At 46.1% G+C, this 15,760-nt stretch overlaps 1 protein-coding gene across 4 annotated transcripts in view; it reads left to right on the top strand.

Moving 5' to 3' along the window:
* The window catches only part of LOC106561750 (homer protein homolog 2), a 108,939-nt gene that overhangs the window by 38,438 nt on the left and 54,741 nt on the right, over nt 1-15,760 (top strand). For 2 of the 4 annotated variants that reach the window (XM_082969787.1, XM_082969786.1), the window contains exon 2: nt 7,096-7,258. In XM_082969787.1, the coding sequence (XP_082825913.1) occupies nt 7,096-7,258 (163 nt within the window). Of the gene's footprint in view, nt 1-4,402; nt 4,523-7,095; nt 7,259-15,760 lie in introns of those variants that run through there. The other 2 variants (XM_082969789.1, XM_082969788.1) reach the window with 2 other exon arrangements.

Below are 15,760 nucleotides of genomic sequence, written 5' to 3'. Positions count from 1 at the left end.
CAGATTTAGTGTGAAGGGTGTGCGAGTACTGTAGTGTGTGAACGTGAGGAAGTGTGCGTGCTTCACAGATCTAACATGAGAGGTTTGTGTGTGGTGCATTTGTGAGCGTGTGTATGAACAGGAACTGTGTCTTTTAAGAGGAGGAGCAGGGTTTCCACACTGATTTGTCAGACCAGATCATGAAAGTTTAATAAGATGTCTAATTCTGCTCTTTCATCTTACCTAAGAATGTTTTCACTGCTCAGCCCTCTGCTGTGAGCTACAGACACACATAATCAGCACTGTACGCTGGAGCCATAGACAGAACACACTCACACACACCCCCAGAACGCTGTGAGGAACAGACACACACCCAGAACGCTCCATATCGCTGGGAGGCAGATCAAAGCCATGAGATATGCCCTCAAAATAACAGCAGCATTAGCTTCCTACTGTTACACATTATAACGAACCGAAGAGTTTACTCCGACTGGCTTTACTGGCAACTGGACATTCCCTGCTTGGACGGGGACACACACACACACACACACACACACACACACACACACACACACACACACACACACACACACACACACACACACATACACATACACATACACACACACGAGGAGGCTGGTGGGAGGAGCTATAGGAGGACGGGCTCATTATAATGGAGTAAATGGCAAGGTATCAGACATATGGACTCTGTTCCATTCCAGCCATTACAATGAGCCTCTCCTCCTTTAACTAACTAACACACAACACTGTACATGTCCTGCTAGGATACCTCCTAGTATAGATCTATGTCCTGCTAGGATACCTCCTAGTATAGATCTATGTCCTGCTAGGATACCTCCTAGTATAGATCTATGTCCTGCTAGGATACCTCCTAGTATAGATCTATGTCCTGCTAGGATACCTCCTAGTATAGATCTATGTCCTGCTAGGATACCTCCTAGTATAGATCTATGTCCTGCTAGGATACCTCCTAGTATAGATCTATGTCCTGCTAGGATACCTCCTAGTATAGATCTATGTCCTGCTAGGATACCTCCTAGTATAGATCTGTGTCCTGCTAGGATACCTCCTAGTATAGATCTATGTCCTGCTAGGATACCTCCTAGTATAGATCTGTGTCCTGCTAGGATACCTCCTAGTATAGATCTATGTCCTGCTAGGATACCTCCTAGTATAGATCTATGTCCTGCTAGGATACCTCCTAGTATAGATCTATGTCCTGCTAGGATACCTCCTAGTATAGATCTATGTCCTGCTAGGATACCTCCTAGTATAGATCTATGTCCTGCTAGGATACCTCCTAGTATAGAGCTATGTCCTGCTAGGTTAGCTCCTAGTATAGATCTATGTCCTGCTAGGATACCTCCTAGTATAGATCTATGTCCTGCTAGGATACCTCCTAGTATAGATCTATGTCCTGCTAGGATACCTCCTAGTATAGAGCTATGTCCTGCTAGGTTAGCTCCTAGTATAGATCTATGTCCTGCTAGGATACCTCCTAGTATAGATCTATGTCCTGCTAGGATACCTCCTAGTATAGATCTATGTCCTGCTAGGATACCTCCTAGTATAGATCTATGTCCTGCTAGGATACCTCCTAGTATAGATCTATGTCCTGCTAGGATACCTCCTAGTATAGATCTATGTCCTGCTAGGATACCTCCTAGTATAGATCTGTGTCCTGCTAGGATACCTCCTAGTATAGATCTATGTCCTGCTAGGATACCTCCTAGTATAGATCTATGTCCTGCTAGGATACCTCCTAGTATAGATCTATGTCCTGCTAGGATACCTCCTAGTATAGATCTATGTCCTGCTAGGATACCTCCTAGTATAGATCTATGTCCTGCTAGGATACCTCCTAGTATAGATCTATGTCCTGCTAGGATACCTCCTAGTATAGATCTATGTCCTGCTAGGATACCTCCTAGTATAGATCTATGTCCTGCTAGGATACCTCCTAGTATAGATCTATGTCCTGCTAGGATACCTCCTAGTATAGATCTATGTCCTGCTAGGATACCTCCTAGTATAGATCTATGTCCTGCTAGGATACCTCCTAGTATAGATCTATGTCCTGCTAGGATACCTCCTAGTATAGATCTATGTCCTGCTAGGATACCTCCTAGTATAGATCTATGTCCTGCTAGGATACCTCCTAGTATAGATCTATGTCCTGCTAGGTTAGCTCCTAGTATAGATCTATGTCCTGCTAGGATACCTCCTAGTATAGATCTATGTCCTGCTAGGATACCTCCTAGTATAGATCTATGTCCTGCTAGGATACCTCCTAGTATAGATCTATGTCCTGCTAGGATACCTCCTAGTATAGATCTATGTCCTGCTAGGATACCTCCTAGTATAGATCTATGTCCTGCTAGGATACCTCCTAGTATAGATCTATGTCCTGCTAGGATACCTCCTAGTATAGATCTATGTCCTGCTAGGATACCTCCTAGTATAGATCTATGTCCTGCTAGGATACCTCAGTAGGGATGGAATATGAAAACAATAGGCATCGCTCCACAGGGCAGCAGAGATGTATCGTCCTCTGGGTACTTATCAATAAAGCTGTACTGAAATAGAATGAAATAGTCCGCCGTGGAGGAAAGGGGTGTGTGTGTGTGTGTGTGTGTGTGTGTGTGTGTGTGTGTGTGTGTGTGTGTGTGTGTGTGTGTGTGTGTGTGTGTGTGTGTGTAGTGTGTGTGTGTGTGTGTGTGTAGTGTGTGTGTGTGTAGTGTGTGTGCACTCTTCCACACGGAGTCCTACGGGTTCCACACACACAAAACCACACTACAGTCACATACTGCACACATGCTGCATTTTACATTGGTTTGATTTCCTGGTTTGAATTTTAAAAAATCAAGTATGTAAATATAACCACAGAGAGTGTGGTAACAGGAAGGGACGGAAAGGTGGTGTTGTATTGTGGCAGGACCAAGTGAGGATAGACAGACTGACTGACTGACTGACTCTGCACTGCGTGTTCAGCCTGTATGTTTACTGAACACTAACTGTCTACTGGGAGATGGGAGTGTGGCCACACCCACACACATCTTGCTTTCTGCATGAGTGTGTCAACACCCCCCCCCCCCCCCCCACACACACACACACACGTACAGAGCCCTCTGAGAATAGGACAGGAGGAAAGAAGAAGAGAAAAGACTGGTCTGTCTTATTGGCTGTCTCTGACGGCTCACTCTGACAGACAGGAAATGGCTCATATCTGTTTCAATGATATTGCCACTTTTCTGCCACTTTGTCCTTTATAACATCTAGTGATAACCAAGCCTGTGGTCCTTTATAACATCTAGTGATAACCAAGCCTGTGGTCCTTTATAACATCTAGTGATAACCAAGCCTGTGGTCCTTTATAACATCTAGTGATAACCAAGCCTGTGGTCCTTTATAACATCTAGTGATAACCAAGCCTGTGGTCCTTTATAACATATAGTGATAACCAAGCCTGTGGACTCCTATGGTACTAAGAGTGCATTTTAAAAGTGTGTGTGATTGTCCAAGACAGAGGTTGAGTTAATGTGGCCTAATGTAGTCCTGGGAATGATGACTGTGTTACTCTGGCAAGCGACATTTTGAACAGACGGTCGATCTAAGAGGACATTTTAAATGTGTGTGTTTCGCTGTGATTGTCCCACGTTTTAGTCATTGTTCAAATGGTTCCTGAATAACAGAGAGGTTGTGAGTTAATTTGTCCTAATGCAAAGTAGTGATGCTGGGAGAGATGCCTGTAGCTGTATCCTTCAAATGGCATTATAATCCAATCTGGGTCATCTAGATGCTATTTAATACCCATTTTCCCATTGATATGAAAAGTCTACTGATGTAGAAAAGTCATTTTTTCCCCCTCTGTTAGGCAGTGGAATATGTAGCCTTTGACATGTAAATCTTACGTCCTCGTTGCCTACGTCCTCGTTGCCTATGTCCTCTTTGCCTACGTCCTTGTTGCCTACGTCCTCGTTGCCTACGTCCTCGTTGCCTACGTCCTCGTTGCCTACGTCCTCGTTGCCTACGTCCTTGTTGCCTACGTCCTCGTTGCCTACGTCCTTGTTGCCTACGTCCTTGATGATGTCTGAAATGCAAGAAGCACAGTTGATAATCTTCCTAACAGATGTCCACCAGACGACAACAGTACACACACAGGGAACGGGACTGCAGAGGTTTAAACTGTCTTAATTATTGATGGGGGGGGAGTTGATAGACATATCGTAATATTTTTGGATGATATTATATTGATATTTGACTCCAAATATGGATTTGTAAAAAAACAAAGTGTTTATGTACATACAGTACCAGTCAAAAGTTTGGACACTCCTACTCATTCAAGGGTTTTTCTTTATTTTTACTATCTTCTACATTGTAGAATAATAATGAAGACATCAAAACTATGAAATAACACAAATGGAATCATGTAGTAACCAAAAAAGTGTTAAACAAATCTTGGCATTCTCTCAGAAGTGGAACTCTGTAAGGTTGTCGGCTGCCATACCACATTCGTGTCAAGGTACTACGAGTTGTGTGTTATTTTATGCACAATTCGCTTTGTTGTGCTAGACTGTCAGTTGACTAACTGTAGCCTGTCTGTTGCGCTGCACAATTCGCTTTGTTGTGCTGGACTGTCAGTTGACTAACTGTAGCCTGTCTGTTGCGCTGCACAATTCGCTTTGTTGTGCTGGACTGTCAGTTGACTAACTGTAGCCTGTCTGTTGCGCTGCACAATTCGCTTTGTTGTGCTAGGACTGTCAGTTGACTAACTGTAGCCTGTCTGTTGCGCTGCACAATTCGTGTCCGCCTCCTTTGTCATCTTTCATCAATAACCCGTTTTCAACCACTGGCCTGCCGTTTGCTGGATGTGCTTTGGATGGGGAGCTTTATATATATATATATATATATATATTATCTATATTTAGATATATTTAGATATATTTAGATATGCTGTGCCTTCCGAAAGTATTCAGACCCCTTGACTTTTTCCACATTTTGTTACATTACAGCCTTGTTCTAAAATTGATTAAAACATATTCCTCAGCAACTACACATAATATCCCATAATGACAAAGCAAAAACAGGTTTTCCCATTTTTTTTTTTGTTGCATATTTTATATTTTTTTTAAGCAGAAATACCTTATTTACATTAGTATTCAGCCCCTTTGCTATGAGACTCGAAGTTGAGCTCTGGTACGTCCTGTTTCGATTGAGCATCCTTGAGATGTTTCTACAACTTGATTGGAGTCCACCTGTGGTAAATTCAATTGATTGGACATGATTTGGAAAGACACACACCTGTCTATATAAGGTCCCACAGTTGACAGTGCATGTCAGAGCAAAAACCAAGCCATGAGGTTGAAGGAATTGTCCATAGAGCTCCGAGACAGGATTGTGTCAAGGCACAGATTTGGGGAAGGGTACCAAAAAATGTCTGCAGCATTGAAGGTCCCCAAGAACACAGCTGGCCTCCATCATTCTTAAATGGAAGGAGGTTGGAACCACCAAGACTCTTCCTAGAACTGGCCGCCCAGCCAAACTGAGCAATCAGGGGAGAAGGGCCTTGGTCAGGGAGGTGACCAAGAACCCAATAGTCTCTAGAGTTCCTCTGTGGAGATGAGAGAACCTTCCAGAAGGACAATCTCTGCAGCACTCCGCCAATCAGGCCTTTATGGTAGAGTAGCCAGAAGGAAGCCACTCATCAGTAAAAGGCACTAACAGCCATCTTGGAGTATGCCAAAAGGCACCTAAAGGACTCAGAACATGAGAAACACGATTCTCTGGTCTGATGAAACCAAGATTGAACTCTTTAGCCTGAATACCAAGCGTCACGTCTGGAGGAAACCTGGCATCATCCCTACGGTGAAGCATGGTGGTGACGACAACATGCTATGGGGATGTTTTTCAGCAGCAGGGACTGGGAGACTAGTCAGGAATGAGGGGAAAGATGAACAGAGCAAAGTACAGACAGATCCTTGATGAAAACCTGCTCCAGAGCACTCAGAACTTCAGACTGAGGCAAAGCTTCACCTTCCATTTTAGAATAAGGCTGTAACGTAACAAAATTTGGAAAAAGTCAAGGGGTCTGAAAACTTTCTGAAGGCACTGGGTGTGTGTGTAATTTTTGCTAGGTAGCGTTAGCTAGCTCTAATAGTCTGACCCTGCACCAACACACAGGTATTTTACATCCTATAGCTTGTTCTCCATCTTTTAAATAGTGAGCCGATGTGTTTTCAACACTTTTAATTCCCTGACTGATCAACATTTAGTTTTCTCATGTCTCTTCTCTCTGCAGCAGATATATAGTGAGCAATATGTTTGGAACATCAAATCGCAATAGAATCTTGGTTGAGAATTGTGAGAATCGCACCTAAGTATGGTGATGATATGGAATCGTGATGTCCTGGGCAATTACCAGCCCTAGTCTTAATGCAGCCGTGTATTAAAACAGCTGACCAGGAGGACTCTGATACCCAGTGAGCACCTGAGGCTGTGTGGTGGTGTTTCTTCTCCCTATAACTTGATAGGCCTAGTGTAGTGCCTGTGTGTTTTCCTTCCCTCCTGTGAGAGGCTTGAGCTGATGAAGTGCTAATGGCTGCGGGTTGCCAGGTGACATTTGGGTTAGTGTTACATTAACACCTGCTCTCCACTGGGAGGGAAACTGAGGATCTGGCATCCCAGGTGACTACCACAGGAATATGTTACGCTGCAGCAGACAGGACTACTGACCTGGATCTGTCCCAGGACTCAACTCACACCACACAACCTGACTAGCTGTCGTCTAGTTCTTATGTGTTTTTGACTCCTGTTACTTTCATTATTTGCACACTAATGCATGTGCTCTTAGACTGACCAATAGAATAAATGGGAGTTTCTAACACCCCAAACCAATAATTACTAACTAGAGGTCTCCTAATCTTCTCCTTCTCATCCCTCTCCCCCTCTCTCTCTCTCTCCTCCTCCTCTTTCCCCCTCTCTCCTCGTCCTCTTTCCCTCTCGCTCCTCGTCCTCTTTCCCTCTCTCTCCTCCTCCTCTTTCCTTCTCTCTCCTCCTCCTCTTTCCTTCTCTCCCTCTCTTCCTCGTCTCGTGCAGGGAGCAGCCGATCTTCACCACCAGGGCCCATGTGTTCCAGATTGACCCGACCACCAAGAAGAACTGGGTCCCAGCCAGCAAGCAGGCAGTCACCGTGTCCTACTTCTACGACTCCACCCGCAACAGCTACCGCATCATCAGTGTAGATGGATCCAAGGTAGGGGTGAGTGAGTGTGTGTGTTAGGGTTGGGAGGACGTGTCCGGATGTCTCTGTCTGTCCGGATGTCTCTGTCTGTCCGGATGTCTCTGTCTGTCCGGTGCCGCGCGGATGTCTCTGTCTGTCTGGACGGACGTGTCTGTCAGTCTGTCTGCCTGTCTGTCTGAACGGACGGACGGACGTCTCTGTCTGTCTGTCTGTCTGTCTGTCTGTCTGTCTGAACGGACGGACGTCTCTGTCTGAACGGACGGACGTCTCTGTCTGAACGGACGGACGTCTCTGTCTGAACGGACGGACGTCTCTGTCTGAACGGACGGACGTCTCTGTCTGGACGGACGGACGGACGGACGTCTCTGGCTGGACGGACGGACGGACGTCTCTGGCTGGACGGACGGACGTCTCTGGCTGGATGTACGGACGTCTCTGGCTGGACGGACGGACGTCTCTGGCTGGACGGACGGACGTCTCTGGCTGGCTGGCTACGTCACGTGGAACAGGGTTGGACGGCCGGCTGGCTGCGTCACGTGGAACAGGGTTGGACGGCCGGCTGGCTGCGTCACGTGGAACAGGGTTGGACGGCCGGCTGGCTGCGTTACGTGGAACAGGGTTGGACGGCCGGCTGGCTACGTTACGTGGAACAGGGTTGGACGGCCGGCTGGCTACGTTACGTGGAACAGGGTTGGACGGCTGGCTGCGTTCATGGAACAGGGTTGGACGGCTGGCTGCGTTACGTGGAACAGGGTTGGACGGCTGGCTGCGTTACGTGGAACAGGGTTGGACGGCCGGCTGGCTACGTTACATGGAACAGGGTTGGACGGCTGGCTGCGTTCATGGAACAGGGTTGGACGGCTGGCTGCGTTACGTGGAACAGGGTTGGATGGCTGGCTGCGTTACGTGGAACAGGGTTGGACGGCCGGCTGGCTACGTTTCATGGAACAGGGTTGGACGGCTGGCTGCGTTCATGGAACAGGGTTGGACGGCTGGCTGGCTACGTTACGTGGAACAGGGTTGGACGGCCGGCTGGCTACGTTACGTGGAACAGGGTTGGACGGCTGGCTGCGTTACGTGGAACAGGGTTGGACGGCCGGCTGGCTGCATCACGTGGAACAGGGTTGGAAGGCTGGCAACAAACTATCTTAGGCAACCATATATAGGCACATCCTCTGTGTTTTAATCAAATCAACTATATTCACTGAGCTTGTCTGATGCTTTAAGCGAACTGTTTGATGAAATCATTTAAGACACACGAATGAGTAGAGGGAGTCCGACCGCAATTGATTTGATTGTGCTCAGACTTGCTGCGCTGTGTTAATAATACTTTTTCTACAGCGAGTGACTGTGTGATTAGCACTCGTTATCTCTCTCTCCTCCCTGTTGCATCGACCACAGAGAACTTCAAGTGTTTATCACGCTGTCCATGTTGCCATTTCTGACTGAAAAGTTCTGTTACTGAAATCCCTCATTTTGTTTAGGAAAAACAACCCCTCATCCCTTGCTCTCTTTACGTGACACATGTATGCATCACATGCACGTGACCAATAGGACCTGACCTGTAGCGTAGCGTAGCATAATCACATCAATAAATTGGTTATAACAAACTCTGAACACGTGACGGCAAAATGGATGCAGAGGACGTGACAAATGAACTGGAAACGGGGTAATGTTTACTGGTTGCTCAGGAGCTGAAGGGGAAGTCAGACGTGTGGAATAAATGTGACGAGTTGTGGAAAATACTGGAGATCAAGAAAAATTAGGTAAGGAGCAAGCGATGCATGGATGTTATTTGCAGAACAAGTGCTGTTAGATTACAATATATTTTTTCTGACCGTTTGGAACAATGTAAACAGCACTAAATAAATGATAAGCAAACCAGAGTTCTGCTTTTGTAAAGCCTTTATTATTTATTGTTTACGCTTATCATTCAAGGGTCGACTTATTTTCTTTTAAAACTAAAATGCTTGATTGCATTTCATCAATCAAGCATTTTAGTTTTATATATATATATATATATGTATATATATATATGTATGTATATATGTATATATATTTTTAACCTTTATTTAACCATGCAAGTCAGTTCAGAACAAATTCTTATTTACAATGACAGCCTAGGAACAGTGGGTTTACTGCCTTGTTCAGGGGCAGAACGACAGATTTTTACCTTGTCAGCTCGGGGATTCAATCTAGCAACCTTTCGGTTACTGGCCCAACGCTCTAACCACTAGGCTACCTGCTGGTTACTGGCCCAACACTCTAACCACTAGGCTACCTGCTGGTTACTGGCCCAACGCTCTAACCACTAGGCTACCTGCTGGTTACTGGCCCAACACTCTAACCACTAGGCTACCTGCCTCCCCGTATGCTGTGTGATGAATGAATGAATGAATGAATGAATGAATGATTGATTGATACAGTCGCCTATATAAGTATTGAAATATAGGCCTAAGTGACGGTTTTAAGACTAAACAGGATGCTCTCTTGGTGGTGGTTATACAAGACTGCCATACTAAGCCTACTAATGATAACGACATGTATTATTATAATAATGATAATTATCATAACAACAAGGAGATCAAGAAAAGGGAGTGTTATTATTATAATAAATGTAATTTTTCTGACAATTTGAAGTGTAAACCACACTAAATAAGTAGTAGAACACAGGCCTTATTACAGTATAGGAAAGATTAAAATCACACGCATTTGTGAAATAGTTTATCTGTCATGTTGTGGTTGCTTGGTGCTCACGGAATCAGTAGGCTATTAAACAAACACTCAAACATGACCAAAAGTATGTGGACACCTGCTTGTCAAACATCTCATTCCAAAATCATAGGCATTAATATGGAGTTGGTCCCCCCTTTGCTGCTATAAAAGCCTGTAATCTTCTGGGAAGGCTTTCCACTAGATGTTGGAACATTGCTGCGAGGAATTGATTCTGTTCAGCCACAAGCATTAGTGAGGTCGGGCACTGAGGTCCGGCTCGCAGTCAGCGTTCCAATTCATCCCAAAGGTCTTCAATGGGGTTGAGGTCAGGGCTCTGTGCATGCCAGTCAAGTTTTTCCACACCGATCTCAACAAACCATTTGTGCTTTGTGCACGGGGGGCATTGTCATGCTGAAACAGGAAAGGGCCTTCCCCAAACTGTTGCCACAAAGTTGGAAGGACAGAATCGTCTAGAATGTCATTGTATGCTGTAGCATTAAGATTTCTCTTCACTGGAACTAAGGGGTCTAGCCTGAACCATGAAAAACAGCCCCAGAACATTATTCCTCCACCGCCTAACTTTACAGTTGGCACTGTGCATTCGGGCAGGTAGCGTTCTCCTGGCATCCCCCAAACCCAGATACGTCCATTGGACTGCCAGATGGTGAAGCATGATTCATCACTCCAGAGAACGCGTTTCCACTGCTCCAGAGTCCAATGGCGGCAAGCTTTATACCACTCCAGCCGACTCTTGGCATTGCCCGTGGTGATCTTAGGCTTGTGTGCAGCTGCTCGGCCATGGAGACCCATTTCATGAAGCTTCCGAACAAACAGTTCTTGTGCTGACGTTGCTTCCAGAAGCAGTTTGGAACTTGGTAGTGAGTGTTGCAACTGAGGACAGACAATTTTTACACGCTACGTGCTTCAACGCTCTGCAGTCCCATTCTGTGAGTTTGTGTGGCCTACCACTTCGCAGCTGAGCCGTTGTTGCTCCTAGACATTTACACTTCACAATAACAGCACTTACAGTTGACCGGGGCAGCTCTAGGAGGGCAGACATTTGACGTACTGACTTGTTGGGAAGGTGGCTTCCTATGATGGTGCCACGTTGAAAGTCACAGAGCTCTTCAGTAAGACCATTCGACTGCCAATGTTTGTCTATGGAGATTACATGGCGGTGTGCTTGATATTATACACCTGTCAGCAATGGGTCTGGTTGAAATAGCCTAAATCCACTAATTTGAAGAGGTGTCCACATACTTTTGTGTATATGTAGTGTATAAATGGATGATTTATTAAAGCCAGGCACATTTAACAGTTAGGCTATTGATTATAGACCTAATTAAGTTGTCGTTTCCTTGCTCCTCAATTTTGTTAAACAATTAAAGGCAAGTGCTGTTTTCTCGTCTCCTAAATCCACTGCTGTCTCCGCCGCATTGTTCTCAACACCACTATGCTGGTTAACTCTGCTATTATCCACATAGCAACATGGTTTAGGAAAAGGCGCCAATTCAACAGCGCACTGATGTTTCAGAACCGCGGACAGCGACCGCTATCCAAGCACATTATTTATAAAATAATATTTTTATTAGTGTTGCACCATTGTTCTTATGTAACCATATAGAATTTCAGTAGCACATGTCTTGGTGATGGACTGTTCCATCCCCACAGCCTCTACAATGGATCAGTCCAATCAGACAGGCACCAATCAGACCGGTGTCTTGTACACCATGATATTATTATATATATATTTTACTACTGTTCAGCTAAAGAAATCTGTTGACCAACAGCCCATTGACCAGTCGACTAAATGGGGTCTACTCTCAACCTGTGTGTGTGTGTGTGTGTGTGTGTTGGATAGAGGGGTAATTAGTATTTTCCCCAGAGAGTCTGCTGAGGCTATGAGAGGGTGAGGAGGGGACGACCCCCCCGATGTGTTGTCACTGGGTGATGTGAGGGAAAGGGGTGGGGGGGGGAGTGACGGCTAGGAGAAGAACCTTTAAAGGGCAACTCCTGGAGCACCCCACCCACACACCATATTTACACATACTCTCTCGCTTGTCTCTGTCTGCCTGTCTGTCTGACATATACTGTGAGACTGTCACCCCTCACCCTGCCAACAGCTACAGTGTCTAAATGAAGATCAGCTTGATGCTGGCTCCTATCTCCTCTCTGACAGTGAAACCCCACTGAGCATGATGCAGAGAACAGATCCACCACGTAGGCTTCCACCCACCTCCCCCTAGCTACTGAACATTACCTGTCTCTGTGGATTGTGTCAGGCTTCCACCCACCTCCCCCTAGCTACTGAACATTACCTGTCTCTGTGGATTGTGTCAGGCTTCCACCCACCTCCCCCTAGCTACTGAACATGACCTGTCTCTGTGGATTGTGTCAGGCTTCCACCCACCTCCCCCTAGCTACTGAACATTACCTGTCTCTGTGGATTGTGTCAGGCTTCCACCCACCTCCCCCTAGCTACTGAACATTACCTGTCTCTGTGGATTGTGTCAGGCTTCCACCCACCTCCCCCTAGCTACTGAACATGACCTGTCTCCGTGGATTGGGTTTGCTGTGACATCCATGTCTTGGTTTCCACCTGTACACCTGGCACAAACCAGACGCATCACGTTGCCCACATACATACTCTTCTCTACGGTGTGTAGACATCAACCTATTGACTCTGACATTATCAACGTCAGGGTTGACGGACAGAAGTGTTCCAACTCAACAGAATCATCTCTGCTCTCCAATGGAAGGAAGTGTTCCAACTCAACAGAATCATCTCAGCTCTCCAATGGAAGGAAGTGTTCCAACTCAACAGAATCATCTCAGCTCTCCAATGGAAGGAAGTGTTCCAACTCAACAGAATCATCTCAGCTCTCCAATGGAAGGAAGTGTTCCAACTCAACAAAATCATCTCAGCTCTCCAATGGAAGGAAGTGTTCCAACTCAACAGAATCATCTCAGCTCTCCAATGGAAGGAAGTGTTCCAACTCAACAGAATCATCTCAGCTCTCCAATGGAAGGAAGTGTTCCAACTCAACAGAATCATCTCAGCTCTCCAATGGAAGGAAGTGTTCCAACTCAACAGAATCATCTCAGCTCTCCAATGAAAGCAGACATTTATTTCTACCTAAAACCAGACGTGATTTTCTTTGCATAGACACAAGGCTGAAACAAGGCACACCTAAAGTCTGTTTGACTTTAGGTGTGCGTCCCAAGTTTCCCCCTTTTCCCCACATAGTGCACTACTAGCCAGGGTATGTAAGCTAATGCCTGTCTGTGTATCAGGTGTTTTAGTGTTGAGCTCATAGAGGTCTTCTGAACAGGAAGACTAGTTCACAGAGAGAGATTTCATCAACCCCAGCTGAGCTCCGAATTGAACTCAGCAGATACAATTTCTGGGCATACTTTCAAAACACTCTCTTTAGTCTACTAATTATCTTTTATGGGTTTTACTTTTCATCGTTTTGCTCCAAACATACTGCAATTTATTTGGTTTGATGAGATTGTTGTATTAACCTCAGAAAGCAAAGTAATGTTTTTTTGATTTCCTTCTCCTACGTTCTGGGGCCAGAACAAAATTTGACCTTAACTCTGTGAGCCTCATGAGATCCTATCTGAGTTGGCACTTCAAGGCTTCTACAGTCTGTTTACCAGTTCCCCAGTCTCCCACTCCAGAGAAACACATAGCGTTTCTCCCAGTCCCTCTCTACCTCCAGAGAAACACATACCGTTTCTCCCAGTCCCTCTCTACCTCCAGAGAAACACATACCGTTTCTCCCAGTCCCTCTCTACCTCCAGAGAAACACATACCAGTTCCCCAGTCCCTCTCTACCTCCAGAGAAACACATAGCGTTTCTCCCAGTCCCTCTCTACCTCCAGAGAAACACATACCGTTTCTCCCAGTCCCTCTCTACCTCCAGAGAAACACATACCGTTTCTCCCAGTCCCTCTCTACCTCCAGAGAAACACATACCAGTTCCCCAGTCCCTCTCTACCTCCAGAGAAACACATACCGTTTCTCCCAGTCCCTCTCTACCTCCAGAGAAACACATACCAGTTCCCCAGTCCCTCTCTACCTCCAGAGAAACACATAGCGTTTCTCCCAGTCCCTCTCTACCTCCAGAGAAACACATAGCGTTTCTCCCAGTCCCTCTCTACCTCCAGAGAAACACATACCAGTTCCCCAGTCCCTCTCTACCTCCAGAGAAACACATACCGTTTCTCCCAGTCCCTCTCTACCTCCAGAGAAACACATACCGTTTCTCCCAGTCCCTCTCTACCTCCAGAGAAACACATACCGTTTCTCCCAGTCCCTCTCTACCTCCAGAGAAACACATACCGTTTCTCCCAATCCCTCTCTACCTCCAGAGAAACACATAGCGTTTCTCCCAGTCCCTCTCTACCTCCAGAGAAACACATAGCGTTTCTCCCAGTCCCTTGAAGGTCCCTTAGTCTGCATGCGCTCTCTCTCTGGTCCTGGAAGTCTGCCTGTTCTATGTAAACCCCCCCTCGCTCTGTCTGTCTGTGGTAGGACATGATGTCTCTGTCTGTCTGTGGTAGGACATGACGTCTCTGTCTGTCTGTGGTAGGACATGATGTCTCTGTCTGTCTGTGGTAGGACATGATGTCTCTGTCTGTCTGTGGTAGGACATGACGTCTCTGTCTGTCTGTGGTAGGACATGATGTCTCTGTCTGTCTGTGGTAGGACATGATGTCTCTGTCTGTCTGTGGTAGGACATGATGTCTCTGTCTGTGGTAGGACATGATGTCTCTGTCTGTCTGTGGTAGGACATGATGTCTCTGTCTGTCTGTGGTAGGACATGATGTCTCTGTCTGTGGTAGGACATGACGTCTCTGTCTGTCTGTGGTAGGACATGACGTCTCTGTCTGTCTGTGGTAGGACATGACGTCTCTGTCTGTCTGTGGTAGGACATGACGTCTCTGTCTGTCTGTGGTAGGACATGACGTCTCTGTCTGTCTGTGGTAGGACATGATGTCTCTGTCTGTCTGTGGTAGGACATGATGTCTCTGTCTGTCTGTGGTAGGACATGATGTCTCTGTCTGTCTGTGGTAGGACATGATGTCTCTGTCTGTCTGTGGTAGGACATGATGTCTCTGTCTGTCTGTGGTAGGACATGATGTCTCTGTCTGTCTGTGGTAGGACATGATGTCTCTGTCTGTCTGTGGTAGGACATGACGTCTCTGTCTGGCTGTGGTAGGACATGATGTCTCTGTCTGTCTGTGGTAGGACATGATGTCTCTGTCTGTCTGTGGTAGGACATGATGTCTGTCTGTCTGTGGTAGGACATGATGTCTCTGTCTGTCTGTGGTAGGACATGATGTCTCTGTCTGTCTGTGGTAGGACATGATGTCTCTGTCTGTCTGTGGTAGGACATGATGTCTCTGTCTGTCTGTGGTAGGACATGATGTCTCTGTCTGTCTGTGGTAGGACATGATGTCTCTGTCTGTCTGTGGTAGGACATGATGTCTCTGTCTGTCTGTGGTAGGACATGATGTCTCTGTCTGTCTGTGGTAGGACATGATGTCTCTGTCTGTCTGTGGTAGACAATGATGTCTCTGTCTGTCTGTGGTAGGACATGATGTCTCTGTCTGTCTGTGGTAGGACATGATGTCTCTGTCTGTCTGTGGTAGGACATGATGTCTCTGTCTGTGGTAGGACATGATGTAGGGCTACAGTGGGCTGGGTATTCCTGGGAATCTCTTCTTTCCTTCATACTGTACCAGGTTACACAGCTCAGTGTCTGCTGGTTTCAATGAGTTACCAGGTTACACAGC

The sequence above is a fragment of the Salmo salar genome, chromosome 26, assembly GCF_965601325.2.
Source record: "Salmo salar chromosome 26, fSalSal1, whole genome shotgun sequence".
NCBI classification, from domain to species: domain Eukaryota; kingdom Metazoa; phylum Chordata; class Actinopteri; order Salmoniformes; family Salmonidae; genus Salmo; species Salmo salar.
Note: the sequence above shows the minus strand (reverse complement) of the source record. Positions and strands in the feature narration are given on the sequence as shown.